The sequence below is a fragment of the Stegodyphus dumicola genome, chromosome 3 (assembly GCF_044657685.1).
Source record: "Stegodyphus dumicola isolate Sdum_Otavi_A_Nest chromosome 3, ASM4465768v1".
Classification (NCBI taxonomy): domain Eukaryota; kingdom Metazoa; phylum Arthropoda; class Arachnida; order Araneae; family Eresidae; genus Stegodyphus; species Stegodyphus dumicola.
The window spans coordinates 173,848,313-173,862,038 of record NC_140770.1 but is presented as its reverse complement, the minus strand read 5'-3'; the positions used below and the strand labels follow the sequence as shown (position 1 = coordinate 173,862,038).

Genomic DNA, 13,726 nt, shown 5'->3' with positions numbered 1-13,726 from the left:
GATAATAGTGAAATAAAGAAGCAAATAGATGAGTTGTTAAATGCTAGAATCATCAAACCTTCTTACAGCCCTTATGCTCCGCCTGTCACTTTAGCCTATAAGCGTGATAAAAAGGCCAAAACTAGACTGTGTATTCATTATAGAAAGCTTAATCAAATTATAAAAACTGATTCTGAGCTCATTCCTAGAACTGATGCTGTATTAGATCAATTAACAAATGCAAAAATTTTCTCTACATTGGATTTAGCATCATGCTATTTGGCATATAAAATTAAATGAAAAAGATACTGAAAAATTAGCATTTACTACAAATTTTGGACTTTATGAGTTTACTAGACTACCTTTTGGTTGGAAGAATTCCCCAGCTGTTTTTCAAAGAGCTCTTAGACAAATTTTAAACAAATATCAGATTCAATTTGCTTTAAATTATTTTGATGATATTATAGTATTTTCTCCAAATTTTGAGGAACATTTAAATTATCTTAAAATAATATTTGATATATGTGAAAAAGAAAATATAAAATTAAAACAATCTAAATGTAATTTTGCTAAAGAAAAAATAAATTTCTTAGGGTTTGAAATTCAAGCAGGTAAGTACCAGCCCAGTAATGCAAATATAAAGGTTATTAAGAAATTGCAACCTCCTAAAAATGTCAAAGAGTTACAAGATTTTTAGGAAGTATTAATGTATATCATAAATTTATTCAAAATTATGCTAAAATTAGAGCTCCTTTAACTAATTTACTTAAGGCGGATACTCCCTATAAATGGACTAATGAATGACAAATAGCTTTTCAAAAATTAAAAGATGCAATAGCTTCTAGATTTTAACTTTGTTTAATCCTAAATATCTTTGTCATGTATTTGTTGACGCCTCTAAGAAAGCTGTTGGTGGTGTTTTAAAACAAGAATATCCTGATGGTAGCTTTCATCCAATTGCTTTTCATTCTAGAAAATTGAGATCTTATGAACAAAATTATGCAATTACTGAGCTGGAATGTTTATCTATTATTGATGCAATTGATAAATTTTATTATTATTTACATGGTAATCATTTTACTGTACATACTGACCATGCTGCTTTAGTTTAGCTTAAAAATATAAAAAATCCTACAGGTCCTGATTCAGAAGTCAAACAACAAAAATCAGCGTTATATTTTCAAATTTTCACAGGACCAGTTTCGATGGTTTTACCGAACCACCATCCTCAGCTGCAAAAGCGCAATGAACGAGATAGGTTATAATGATCAGATAAGATAAGAAAGCCTCGACAGAAAATAAGCTATAGGCGCCATCTGTTGATGAAATCAGAACTACAACATAATTTCTTTAAAGGCATAAGGCAAAGCTGGATTGCAATTAGGAACATTAACAAGAACAGAAAGATTTTTTTTAATGTGAAATGCCTCTAGAAATTCTAGTTCTCCAATGGAAGATGTTTTTTAAATAATTTTGACTTTTTACTTAAGTATAAATGTAAAAAATTGATTCCCAATTTCATTCAAATGAAATCTAATCAAAAACATTCCAGTCGCGTTTCAAGAATTCTGTTAAACTGCAAGCTTGCCTTACTTCGGTCCATCATAAAGGATGCACGTCAACAATTGTCCAAAATTGAACATGAGCTCTACAAGCTTCATCTGGAACTCGCTAATTCATATCCAAAATTCACTGCCCTTGAACAAAAGTCTTGGTCTAGAACGGAGAATGCAGTTAAATGTCATAAAAACACCCTTGCAGTTAAATTCGAAAAACTTCTTTTACAGTCTTCCAGTTCAAGCAGTTCAAAAAATCTTCCCATTGCAAACATTAAGCCAATAGTTAATATTTCTTATGTTAGTTTATCAAAAGAACAAGAAAGAATTCTAAAATATAATTTTAACTTCTCACAAACCTGTAAACCCTCGATTCCAAAGATTTTGGCTCCTATCGAAAAAAACTTTCGAGTTCAGTAAAGTTTCAGATTCACAAAAAGAAATGATTAGACATCTTATCGCTCATAATGTAAAATTCCATAATAAACCTTTGAAACCAAATCTAACTGCGATAGAAAGAGCTAGAATGTGCGAAATTCATTCTAACCCGGATATTATCATTTCAAAGGCCGACAAAGGTGGCCAAATAGTCGTCATGAATAAGAACACTTACATCGATGGTGTCACTAAACTCTTAAAGGAAGGACCATATAATCCGATCCCTAAAGATCCTTCACCTTCGGACTTGTCAAAAATAAAAACTGCGATCAAATCTTCACAAATCCTTTCAAGCAACTTTATTCAAGGTGTTATTGTTTTTTAAGATATTATATCATAAAATTATTATGGAATCATATTTATATAAACATTCGCTTATCCCATCTGTTGCGAATTGTGCCAGATTATATGCTCTTCCCAAAATTCATAAAAGTGGTATTCTTTTCCGCCCTATTGTATCAAATTTAGGTACTGCCTCGTATCCATTAGCTAAATATTTAGTTTCTAGATTTTCAACTCTATTAGACAATAACATTTACACCATAAAAAATTCAATAGAGTTTGTAAAAAAGGTTAAAAACATTTCTCCTAGAAATTTACTCATAGTTTCTTTTGATGTAAAATCATTATTCACCAATGTACCAGTGGAGGGTGCATTAAGATGACTAGAATACAGACTTCGCGAATTTCATTTCTCTTGCATCGAAATTGATTAGCTAATTTCTCTCACTCAACTCTGTTTGAAACAAACACATTTTGTTTTCCAAAATAAATATTACAAGCGAACTGAGGGATTAGCCATGGGAAGTCTCCTCAGTCCCATCCTGGCTGATATCTACATATATGAAATTATGGCTATTATGAAACAAAATTGTTTGAAACTTTAAACTTCCCGGTATGGTTCCGCTACGTAGACGATACTATTACCCTGTTTGAAGGTAATAAAAATGATTTCTTCCACCACACATTAAATCATGTTATCCGACTAAACAAAAAGTTAGCTTCATTTTATTCCTATGTTTTCCGTTCTCTTCAAGTTTGCTCCTCCAAACTATCCCATGATGAAGAACTAAATTATTTAAAAGCAGTAGTTGTTGACAGGGGCTTTTCACCCAACATTATTAATCAAGCAGTTAAAAAATTCTCATCTCAACACACTAAAAGGCACACTCTTGTTTTAGGAGCTTATAAAAATTTGGTTGCAATTCCGTTCTTTCCATCAGTTAGCTATAAAGTTGCACATATTTTGGAGAAATTTAACTTTCGGGTCGTTTATTCTCCCATCAATAAAATTCAGAGTTATATATTCAAGGACCCCATTCCGGATATGAATTCCTGGGGTATTTATAGGAATCCTTGCCACTGTGGTTTAATTTACATTGGCCAAACTAAGAGAGCTTTAAAATTTTGCGTCAAGGAACATGAGGCATATGCTAGAAATAAGGAAACACACAAGTCTTCTGTTGCTCAACATTATTAATCTGAAAATCACACTTTCAATTTTTCTGCTGCCAAAATTATTCAAAAAACATCTTCCATTGGAGAACTGGATTTTCTAGAGGCATTTCACATTCAAAAAAATCTTTCTGTTCTAGTTAATGATCCTAATTCCAATCCAGCTTTTAAAGAAATTATGTTTTAGTTCTGATTTCATCAACAGATGGCGCCACTAGCTTATTTTCTGTCCAAGGTTTATCTTATCTTATCTGATCATTATAACCTATCTCATTTGCGCTTCCGCAGCTAAGGATGGTGGTTCGGTAAAACCATCGAAACTAGTCCTGTGAAAATTTGAAAATATAACGTTGATTTTTGTTGTTTGACTTCTGAATCAGTATTTGTTCGATGTGTTATTGTGTCTTAATCCTACAGGTCGCTTATTTAGATGGTCTTTAAAAATAATCTATGTATGATTTTGATATAAAGTATAAAAAGGGATCTACTAATGTTGAAGCTGACATGCTTTCTAGAAATCCTATTTGTCAGCATTTAAGATTACAAGTTAATTTATTATGATTAGAAGAAATAAAAGAATATCAAAATTTAGACAATGTTTGTAATCCTAAATATAAGAAAATGAATGATGTTTTAACTATTAAAAAAACAAGGACTGTATAAAATTGTAATTCCAATGTTTCGTCATACTAAGTTCCTTGGCATGTCCCCAATGATTTTGTATTTTTATAAAAACACTTTGATACGATGTACAATGCCCAAAATGTTTTTTGATACAGTACAAAGTCCGTAATCCGGACTAGTCGGGAGTTCGGCAATTCCGAATTAGGGTTTTTTCCGGATTATAGATCATCAATTTAAATCTGGTAAGATGGCATGCAGAAATTATACAATTAAAAATACGAAACCATAATTTATGAAATAAAGAGCAATTATGATCTAAAGGGTATCAAAATTTACAAAGGAAAAAAGGTTAATATTTATTTGTTACTTTATTAAATATTTCTTTCAATGTAAGTTGTTTAAATTGCTTCATTTTTTGTGCTAATACTTTCTCTTTATAAACAGACATAATTTATTGTTCAGTTTCAAAGTTCCACTGTTCAAGTCCTGTAATTTCTGTATCAAGAATACCGACTAACTTGTCAATCGAAATTTTTTGTTTTCAATAACCTCTCTGTCACTTTCTTCATTATCGGAAGCGGTATTTTCTGGATCTAAAACCATATTACAGATTTCGCCATCCATTAATTGATTAATGATTGGGGCATTGTCATCGCAATGAAAAACTTCTGTTATATCATCTTCATTTATTATCGCTTAAGGAACAGCGCAATCTGCAACATTAACTGAAATGCCTTAGAATCAGCGAAGATCATTTTAGCCTAGCTTATACCATCCATTATACATTAAACGCACATGCGTAAAGAAAGCATACAAAAAAAAAGTTTGCGGCTTTGAAGTCCAGATTATTTATAAATCATTCCGGATAATGGACGTCCGGATTACGGACTTTGTACTGTATTTTGTACCCAGCACCCCCCAACCATCAGCAAGCTAGTCAGACTGATCTGTTGGAGAGGACATGCAAAGTTTTTATTCAAGGTGTTATTGTTTTATGAAATATTACATTATTAGAAATTTATAATGAATTGTTTTTTAAGATATTATATCATAATGTTTTGTATTGAATTTTTAAACTACTTTAAAATATGTCAATGTATTGTTAATTACCTATGATGAGAAGAATGAATGCACATAATATATTATTCATAAAATGTATATCTTCTAAGTTTTATAAAAAAAAATTATTAACCGCAAAAATTTTAAACATCTTCTATTCACAAATTATTATGGAATCATATTTATTGGGAAAAGTGCATAATATTTGTGAACTTATTAGTCCACAAGATAAAAATAAGCTGACTTACTGGCATCAAGAAACATCACCAGTATCTTCATTCGAGGAAGAGGACTGTTTAACGGACATTTTGAAAAAAATTCAGGACTTTTATGCTTGTAATTTATTTATTATTATTCTTCCATATAAAATTCAGTTATATGTTTATTTATAAATCATTGTAAAATTGTATAATTCAAAAACTTTATAATTATATGAGAAAAGATCATGATTTATGATAGGACATAGTTAAAGCCTGTAAACTATGTCCTGGATGTTTTTCGTGTCTTTCCTCATACTTCTGGCTTCACTAATGTACTAATGCTTTGCTCGCCCGGCCTCTCGTTTTGAGGGGGGGAGATGTAAAATATAAAAAAATACGATGGCTTTGCTCCATGCGAACAGGCAACCTCTAATTGACTTTCCGCAATTTAGGATCTACCCCCTAGACCAGTACCTTCGAGAACATTCCAACCTATTACATAACAACTACTGGTATATAAATAACGAATGCCCGCCATTTTGCGAACAGAAGCTTCCCTCTCCCTGTGCTGTTAGAACCTATGCTGCTGCTCCCATCTTCCTTTCCTCTATGATGTAATAAATTTAAAGTAATCTTATTTAGTAGCGAATACTGATCTCCGTCTGAAATTGAAATATAGATATGGAACAATAAAAAGTGAAATCCTGTGTCTTCTTTGGATGCTGCCTTAACACTCTGCTACAGAAATGCCTGGACTTTAGAGGTCAAGCCTCGTCATTCATGTGCCATGACTGCCGTATCATCACATATATATATTATCTCTCTATATATCTCTCTCAACTCTATATATAGAGAGCTAGATAAATCAGTGACTTTAACCACTTGTCCGCTGGTGGGCAATAGGGTTATGATAATTTATTGTTAAAACTTCAAAAGGTGGAATCTGTTGGATGTCTATCAGTTAAAGATTTGTATATTTTGTAATCACTGTAATTTTTGTATATGATGGAAATTAATCACTTCTTCTGGCATTCTATTCTTTTACTAACAAAATTAGCCAATTTAAATTTCTCAGTCTAGATAGTAGCCCTTTATTAGTGAAGATTTCCTGTACTTTTACTTTTCTTTGTACAATCAAGACCATTGGCCAGATATAAATTAATTTCTTCCATTTGATAAAGTTTTGAAGACAAATTTAAATAATGCATTAAATTCCTCTTGTCAATTTTATGACAGCCCACACATTAATTCATTTTCCTGCCTTCTAAAAATAGTGTCCAACATGACACCACCAACTCTCTATCTCCCCCTAAATACTACAATCCTATTTGAATTCCATTGCATGAAGTTGACTGTTACAACCATTTTGTCTCCGATTCAAATTTAGAAAACACGCAAGTTTAATTAAACTCATTTCTGGCCTTTTCAAATGGATATTACCAATGTATTTAAATATCTACATTCTTGATATTTCATTAAGTCAAATAAGAATGTATTAATTTGTACATGAGTTTCTCTTAAGTAAGGCTGTTCCACTTTTTACTTCAATCATAAATTCAGTTTGGTTCTTGGCTTGTACTTTAAATCAAACAGAATAACTTATTAAATGTTAGTTTTATGTACTATTCAAATTATTTCTCCAATAATTGCTCCGTTTTTATCTGTAGTATCATTTTACCTATTTTAGAAAATTTTATTTTTGGCTTTTAATTACTGACATATTTTACTACAACAGAATTTTAATCGGCTTTTTATTAGTTTTCTCAATTTTATTTTTCTACGAGATGATATATATAAAAACACTCTGCTCATAAATAAGTTCTTATGCTTTAATGTCTTCAAACAGGGTGCTAGAATTACCAAATCATCTCATTTTGACTATGAGTTCACCTTAGGCCACAAAATAGCATTTATCTGTGAAGCTAAGGGAGATCCTCGACCACGAATCACTTGGTACAAGGATGATATAGAAATTCACAGTCATCCATACCTACAGGTAAATAATTCATTGTATTCTTTTTAGAGAATATATTTTTTTATCTAAAATATTTTACAGCATAATTAACTATATTATATTACACAGTATTTAGAAATTAAAATTAAAAACAGCCTTTTTTTTTTTTTTTTTAAGTACAATGCAGAGATTAATGAAATACACTAATTTATAAAAAAAAGGCAGGATTAATATCTAAAAATTTATTATGCAATGAAATTGTAATAATGCTTAAATCCTCTTATTACATGATCACATTACATGAAACAACATAGCTTTTACAAACAAAAAAACTATTAACTGCTACAGGTTTTTAATAATCAATAATTTATTTCCTAATGATAATTTATTTCTTAATCTAATCCTCAATAATTTATTCCCTATTTATGAAAGAGGTGTATTCTCTGCATTTAATCCAAAAATCAAGTAAACGAGTAGTATATTGCTCAAAAACTGTTAACATAAAAGACAATTTGTACATACAAAGGAAAAAAATTCACCCAAAATACTGGATATTTGGCAGTTTGGTTCTATTAGAATTCAGTACTACACTAAGATAGTGAAATTCACCGTTTTCTTGGCATAAAAGGAAACCAGTGAATTTTTTCCCGCTCATGTTCTATTCTCACAGTAAAAAATCATTGACTAAGTGTCAAGAGGGATTAATGATTTATTCAAACTATTGCCAAGCGTATAAAACAGAGCAACTGAAAAAGCAGGTTACAATGAACCATAAATTTAATTTTTTTGATCAAAAGCAGCTGCTCATGAAAAAATTGTCGAAAAATTGTGGTATTCTGCTAAGTGGCAGAATAAAAATCAACAAGTCATAGTTCATAATCATCATGAGTCTCACTTTGCAGAGTTTATGTGGCCGTATTAAAAGCAACTTCAGATAAATAGCAGCCACAAAATTTATGATAAATATACATAAACTAAGTGCTTGGCATTTCAAAAATGAGGGCCAAAGTAATAAGCAAGTACCCCTGTTGCTAATATCAGCATCATTACATTAGCATTGACTAAAGTGCAAATATATGTCATTTAATATTGCATAAGTGTTATCTAAAATATACATCTGAATGCTTTTTTAACAAGATTTCTTAACCACTTAATATTACTTTCCTGATGTACTTCTTGTCTTTTAACCAGATAACTGAATGGCACATAAGTGAAAATCAGATCAAAAGCAAACTGGAAATCACACCAGCGAGGCAAATGGATTCAGGTACTTATGACTGTGAAGCAAATAATAAGTACTCTGTAGACAGACGCAGTTTCAAAGCAGACTTCGGTAGCATCAGCAAATAATTCTAAACCTCCTCAATCTCAATAATTTATTTCTGAATTTTTCAGTTTGATAGCTATTAATGTGATTTCAAATACTCTCTCTTTTCTCTATGCACTTTCAAAACACACAGGAAAAATGATTACCAATAACACACATTATGTAATAAAAGTGATGAAAAATTTATATTTTAAAGCCATAATTATAAATATAACATGTACTGAGGTTATAAAAATATTTAAATTCAAAATTTGCTTTTAAAAATGATTTAATATGCAAATCATTAACGCACATTAGCAATACTGGATATCTAAATCAAAGATTTATTTCCTGATAAATATACAGAAGCAAATGCAGTGCTTAAAATGCTATACAGTCAAAAGTCTTTAATCCGGACTCGTCGGGACTTCGGCGATTCCGGATTATCGGTTTTTCCGGATTATAGATCATGAGTTTAAATCTGGTATGATGGCATGCAGAAATTATAAAATTAAAAATATGAAACCTAATTTATGAAATAAAGAGCAATTATGATCTAAAGGGTATCAAAATTTACAAAAAAAAAAAAAAAAGTTTAATATTTATTTGTTTCCTTTATTAAACATTTCTTTCAACGCTCGCATGCGTAAAGCATACATTCCGCATAGTCAAAATTAGAAAATTGCAACCAGAAAACTATTTGATGTGTAATCGTGATATTTATAATGACGAGGAATTTGATTTAAATCATATCAAAGACGGAGTACATCAAGATGAAATACTACATTTAGTAATGAATTATAAGCCGAATAAAATAAAAACATCTGCCCTGAAGATAAGGATAGTGCTGACAAATCAACTTCCAGTTCATTGCGCGCCGTGACGTTGCGTGAAATTGATAAACAGATTTCGGAATGGTTAGATGAACGAAGGATATGCCTTTATCCACTTTTTGTTTGATGGACATCGAAACATGCTTTCGCTTTATAGATCCTTTGTCAGCTCCAGATTCCGAAATTCGTTTTGACATAATCGAAAGTTCAAGCTTACTTATATAAAATTGCTCTAACAGTCTGCAAAAAATAATAAGCTGGATCCAACTAGAAGATTAAGGAAGAACGCAATCTGCAACATTAACTGAAATAGATAATTAGATAATTTTAGCTTAGCATATACCGTTATACCGTCCGCTATGCATTAAACGCGCATGCGTAAACATATTATGCGCATACGCGTGCGCAGAAAGTTTGTAGCTTTGAGGTCCGGATTAAAGACTTTTGACTGTATAATATTTTTTGTACTTTTTTTTTAAATAAAAAAAGAAAAACAAAATAATGAGTTATGATATAGAACATATCAAATACTCCGATTTCAAATATTTTAAAGAGATTAATTTTACCAAGACTGAGTTAATTGTGGCTATATTCCTATGGGAAAAGATGCCTTTATGGAGATTTTCTAAGGAAAATTTGTGTCTATGCTACATGTAAAGGAAATTGCAAAACTTAATAAAGTCAGCACACTCAATCCCCAGATGTAAAATATAGGGCAAAACAGTAAATGCTTTATCATTAAGCCAAGCAGCTACTGGCCGACAACAAAAGCTAATGAATTTTTAATTGCGATTATTCAGAAAGTAGCTTAGTTTAACATCGAAGCAAATCTGCTTAAAATACTGTATTATGTATTGAATACAGATACACAAATAAAATACTAAGAACAAGGCAGCACAAAAAATATTTAAATTCTAAGTCATGAATGATAAAACGTGCTAAGGCAAAAAAAAAAAAAAAAAAAAAAAAAAAACTAAAAAAAAAAAAAAAAAAAATGTTAAATATACATTCTGCCTGACTTCAGGGGGAAAAAATACTTTGCTGAATTTTGAATAACAGTTCAAGAAAGACGGGATGCTTATACACACAAACAGAATTCATTTAAAAACTTTCATCACATTCTAAATTTAAAGCTGATGCATTTTACTAATTGATCATTAAAATATAATAAATTTATCTAAAAGTATGCTTAAACGAAAGCACCACCTACCAAATTAATTAAACCCACCAACTTCCACTGCCATTCCGAGAATTATTATCATTTTAGTTATTAATTTTGATCTCTAATTTATTTTTGAAGAAATTTAACATTTGACAGAAATAAATATTTTATAAAACTCAAAATTCTCAAATAGTTTGATGTTATGTATACAAATACTTCATAATTAAAAATAAAATTTCTTATAAGACATAAAGTAGTTTTAAATTACTTTTTGTAACATTTAACATGTTCTTAATGAAATAGTATAAAATAATTTATTAATAATTTTAACATCACCAATATTTTTATTATAAAATCATTTCTAGAAAAAGGAAAAAATACAAAAAATAATATTTTGTTAAAAATAGTATCAAAATATGTTTTAAACCCAGAAAAAATTTTGAAAGGATTATCCAACTGCTTTACTTCTGAAGAGAAGTAACACAAAGGTATTTTCTTAGTTACATGTTCATTAGTTAAAAAAACTCAGACATACTAAAATGGGAAAAAAAAGGTACGTTAATAAAAAATTTATATATTTTTGTTGTATAAAATGTATAATTTAATAATAATTAAAAATAAAGGTACTTACGTATTAACGCAACCAGGCCAAAATTCGCATAAATCGCCAAATTTGGCGACCCTACTTACGGCAACCCTACGTGTTATACGTAGTTTTTCTTATTTTTCTTACTGGTTAGGTTGAATGCCCTGAAATACTTTAATTACGTTTTTGCAGAATTACTTTTTTGGTTACTGTACCTAACAGAAGCACCGTTACCCTCATGGAAAAAATTTGCGAAAATATCAAGGAAGGAAGCATCATTTATTCGGATTGCTGGAAAGGATACAATACAAGTGAGTTCGAAAATGCTGGATTTCTGCATGGAACTGTTAATTACAAATATAACTTTGTGGATCCCAACACGGGCGTTCACACACAACATGTAGAGCGCATGTGGGGTTCAGCCAAATGGCGCAACAAAAAACAGAGAGGAACAGCCCGTCATCATCTTGACTCATACCTTATCGAATTTATATGGCGCCAAGCTCAAGCTGTTAATGGCGAAGACGGTTTTCAATCAGTGCTAAAAGCAATAGCCAAAAGATTTCCGCCGAAAAAATAATTCTGCAACTTATTCAAATTCGAAACCGGAAGGGTTTAATTGCTGTTTTATATTTTAAAACAAAATAATATAAAAAACTGTATTAAAAATTATCTGTAATTAATAAATGTACATTTTCTTTCTATTCATACTTTTTTACTCAAACTTACAAATCGCGCCAACCTGGTTGCGATAATACGTAAGTACCAAAATAAATCTCAGTACATAACACATAATTAAAGTAGCCTATATTAGGTTAAATCATTCATTTTAGTGTGTGCTCAATTAAACAGTTAACCAATTAATATGTGCTCAATTAAATAGTTAATCAAGCTAGGAAAAAAAGAAGACAGCAAACTCTAGAACTAAGAAAGATTCTATGAGCTATAAAATTCTGCTTGGGAAAAATTTATTTCCTTCTCACAAAAAACAAACAAATTTGAAAACTAACAGCATAAACTGCAAATGATGTACTTCTTGTAACAGTACAGGGATGCCCTTAATTGAAACAATTTGCCATGAATAATGATTCTGAAATATCTACAGTTTTTGAAAGTATGATGTGCACAACTTTTGAATTATCCTGTATTAAAATTTGGATTAAAGTTTCTAACAATAAAAATGAAATGAAAAAGAGAAAGTGATTCTACAGTATCAAACAAAATTTGAGCAAAGAAAAAATTTTGAACTCTTGACCAAGTCCACGATACAATGCACAAATATACTATTTAGTGAATATAAGTATACTATGTGATTGTATTTCTAACAATTCAATATAATATACAAGAAAGTTCACAGAACATTTTAATACTTTAAGCTGAAATCAAAAGTGATAAAAAACTCAAACTGAATAATAGTAATGATAACTTTTGAAATAATTGAATTACAACCTATGATTATATTAAAATGGAATTTTTAATTGAAGATAAATAAAATGTTCATGTAATTAATTAGATTGGAGTTTGCTATCTTTGTAGAAGAATATGCATGTAAGATTTTCACAAAATAAATTAGTAGACTTCACTGTATGTGTGTATTTTCTTTCACTATACAACAAAACATGATAATTTCAGATATAAAGCGGATAGAAAAGTAATTTTTGAAAGCCTTAAAGTCAATAATTAAAAGAACTTAAAAATTATTTTGCATTCCCATAGGCATTAAAATTTATTTACATCAGGATGATAACGTTTACTTATGCTTGATTCTCTTCAAATGACATACTACACTTAAATATATCCACAATTGAATAGAAACTGCACATTTCGGAGTATTACAACTTAATGATAATAGAAAATTGAAAAGAATACTAAACTAATCATTTGCGCATTAACTCATTGCCACTGTTTCATTCTATGTTAAAAAATATTTTGGATATGCAATTAAAAAGTAAAGTCCAGTCATATCAAGATAAAATCTTACCACTGAAAAGTCAAGAAAATAAGCTTTTTGAAAGTATGATTTGCATGAGTGCAATAGTTTTGTTACAAATATCTAAGTATTCCTGCAGTTGGCTCAGCAGCCTGGAATCAAATCCAAGAACAATCATTGTTTTCTAGCTTTAGCCTCTCAACCATTGGTTGATAAACCAGATTTCTGAATAAATTTTCAGAAGGGAAATTTCTCATACCTATGCAAATCTTCACAGTATGTGTGTATTTTCTTTTACTATACAACAACACATGATAATTTCAAATATAAAGTGGATAGAAAAGTAATTTTAAAAACTCAAATTCAATAATTTAAAAAACTTAAAAATTATTTTGCTTCCCCATAGGCATTAAAATTTATTTACATCAGGATGATAATGTTTACTTATGCTTGATCCTCCCCAAATGACAGACTACACTTAAATATACCCACAATGCACATTTTAGAGTATTACAACTTAATGATACTAGAAAATTGAAAAGAATACTAAACTAATCATTTGCACATTAATTTATTGCTACAGTTTCATTCTATGTGAAAAAATACTTTGAATATGCAATTAAAAAGTACAGTCATATCAGGAT

General features: G+C 30.0%; 1 protein-coding gene across 1 annotated transcript in view; it reads left to right on the top strand.

Moving 5' to 3' along the window:
• Nucleotides 1–12,734, top strand: part of LOC118204401 (immunoglobulin domain-containing protein oig-4-like) — a 49,619-nt gene extending 36,885 nt beyond the window's left edge. Inside the window, exons 3-4 of the mRNA XM_085813636.1 lie at nt 7,158–7,307; nt 8,457–12,734. Of these exons, the coding sequence (XP_085669762.1) occupies nt 7,158–7,307; nt 8,457–8,615 (309 nt within the window). The 3' untranslated portion in view covers nt 8,616–12,734. The remainder of the gene's footprint in view (nt 1–7,157; nt 7,308–8,456) is intronic.
• The last annotated feature ends 992 nt before the right edge of the window (nt 12,735–13,726 follow it).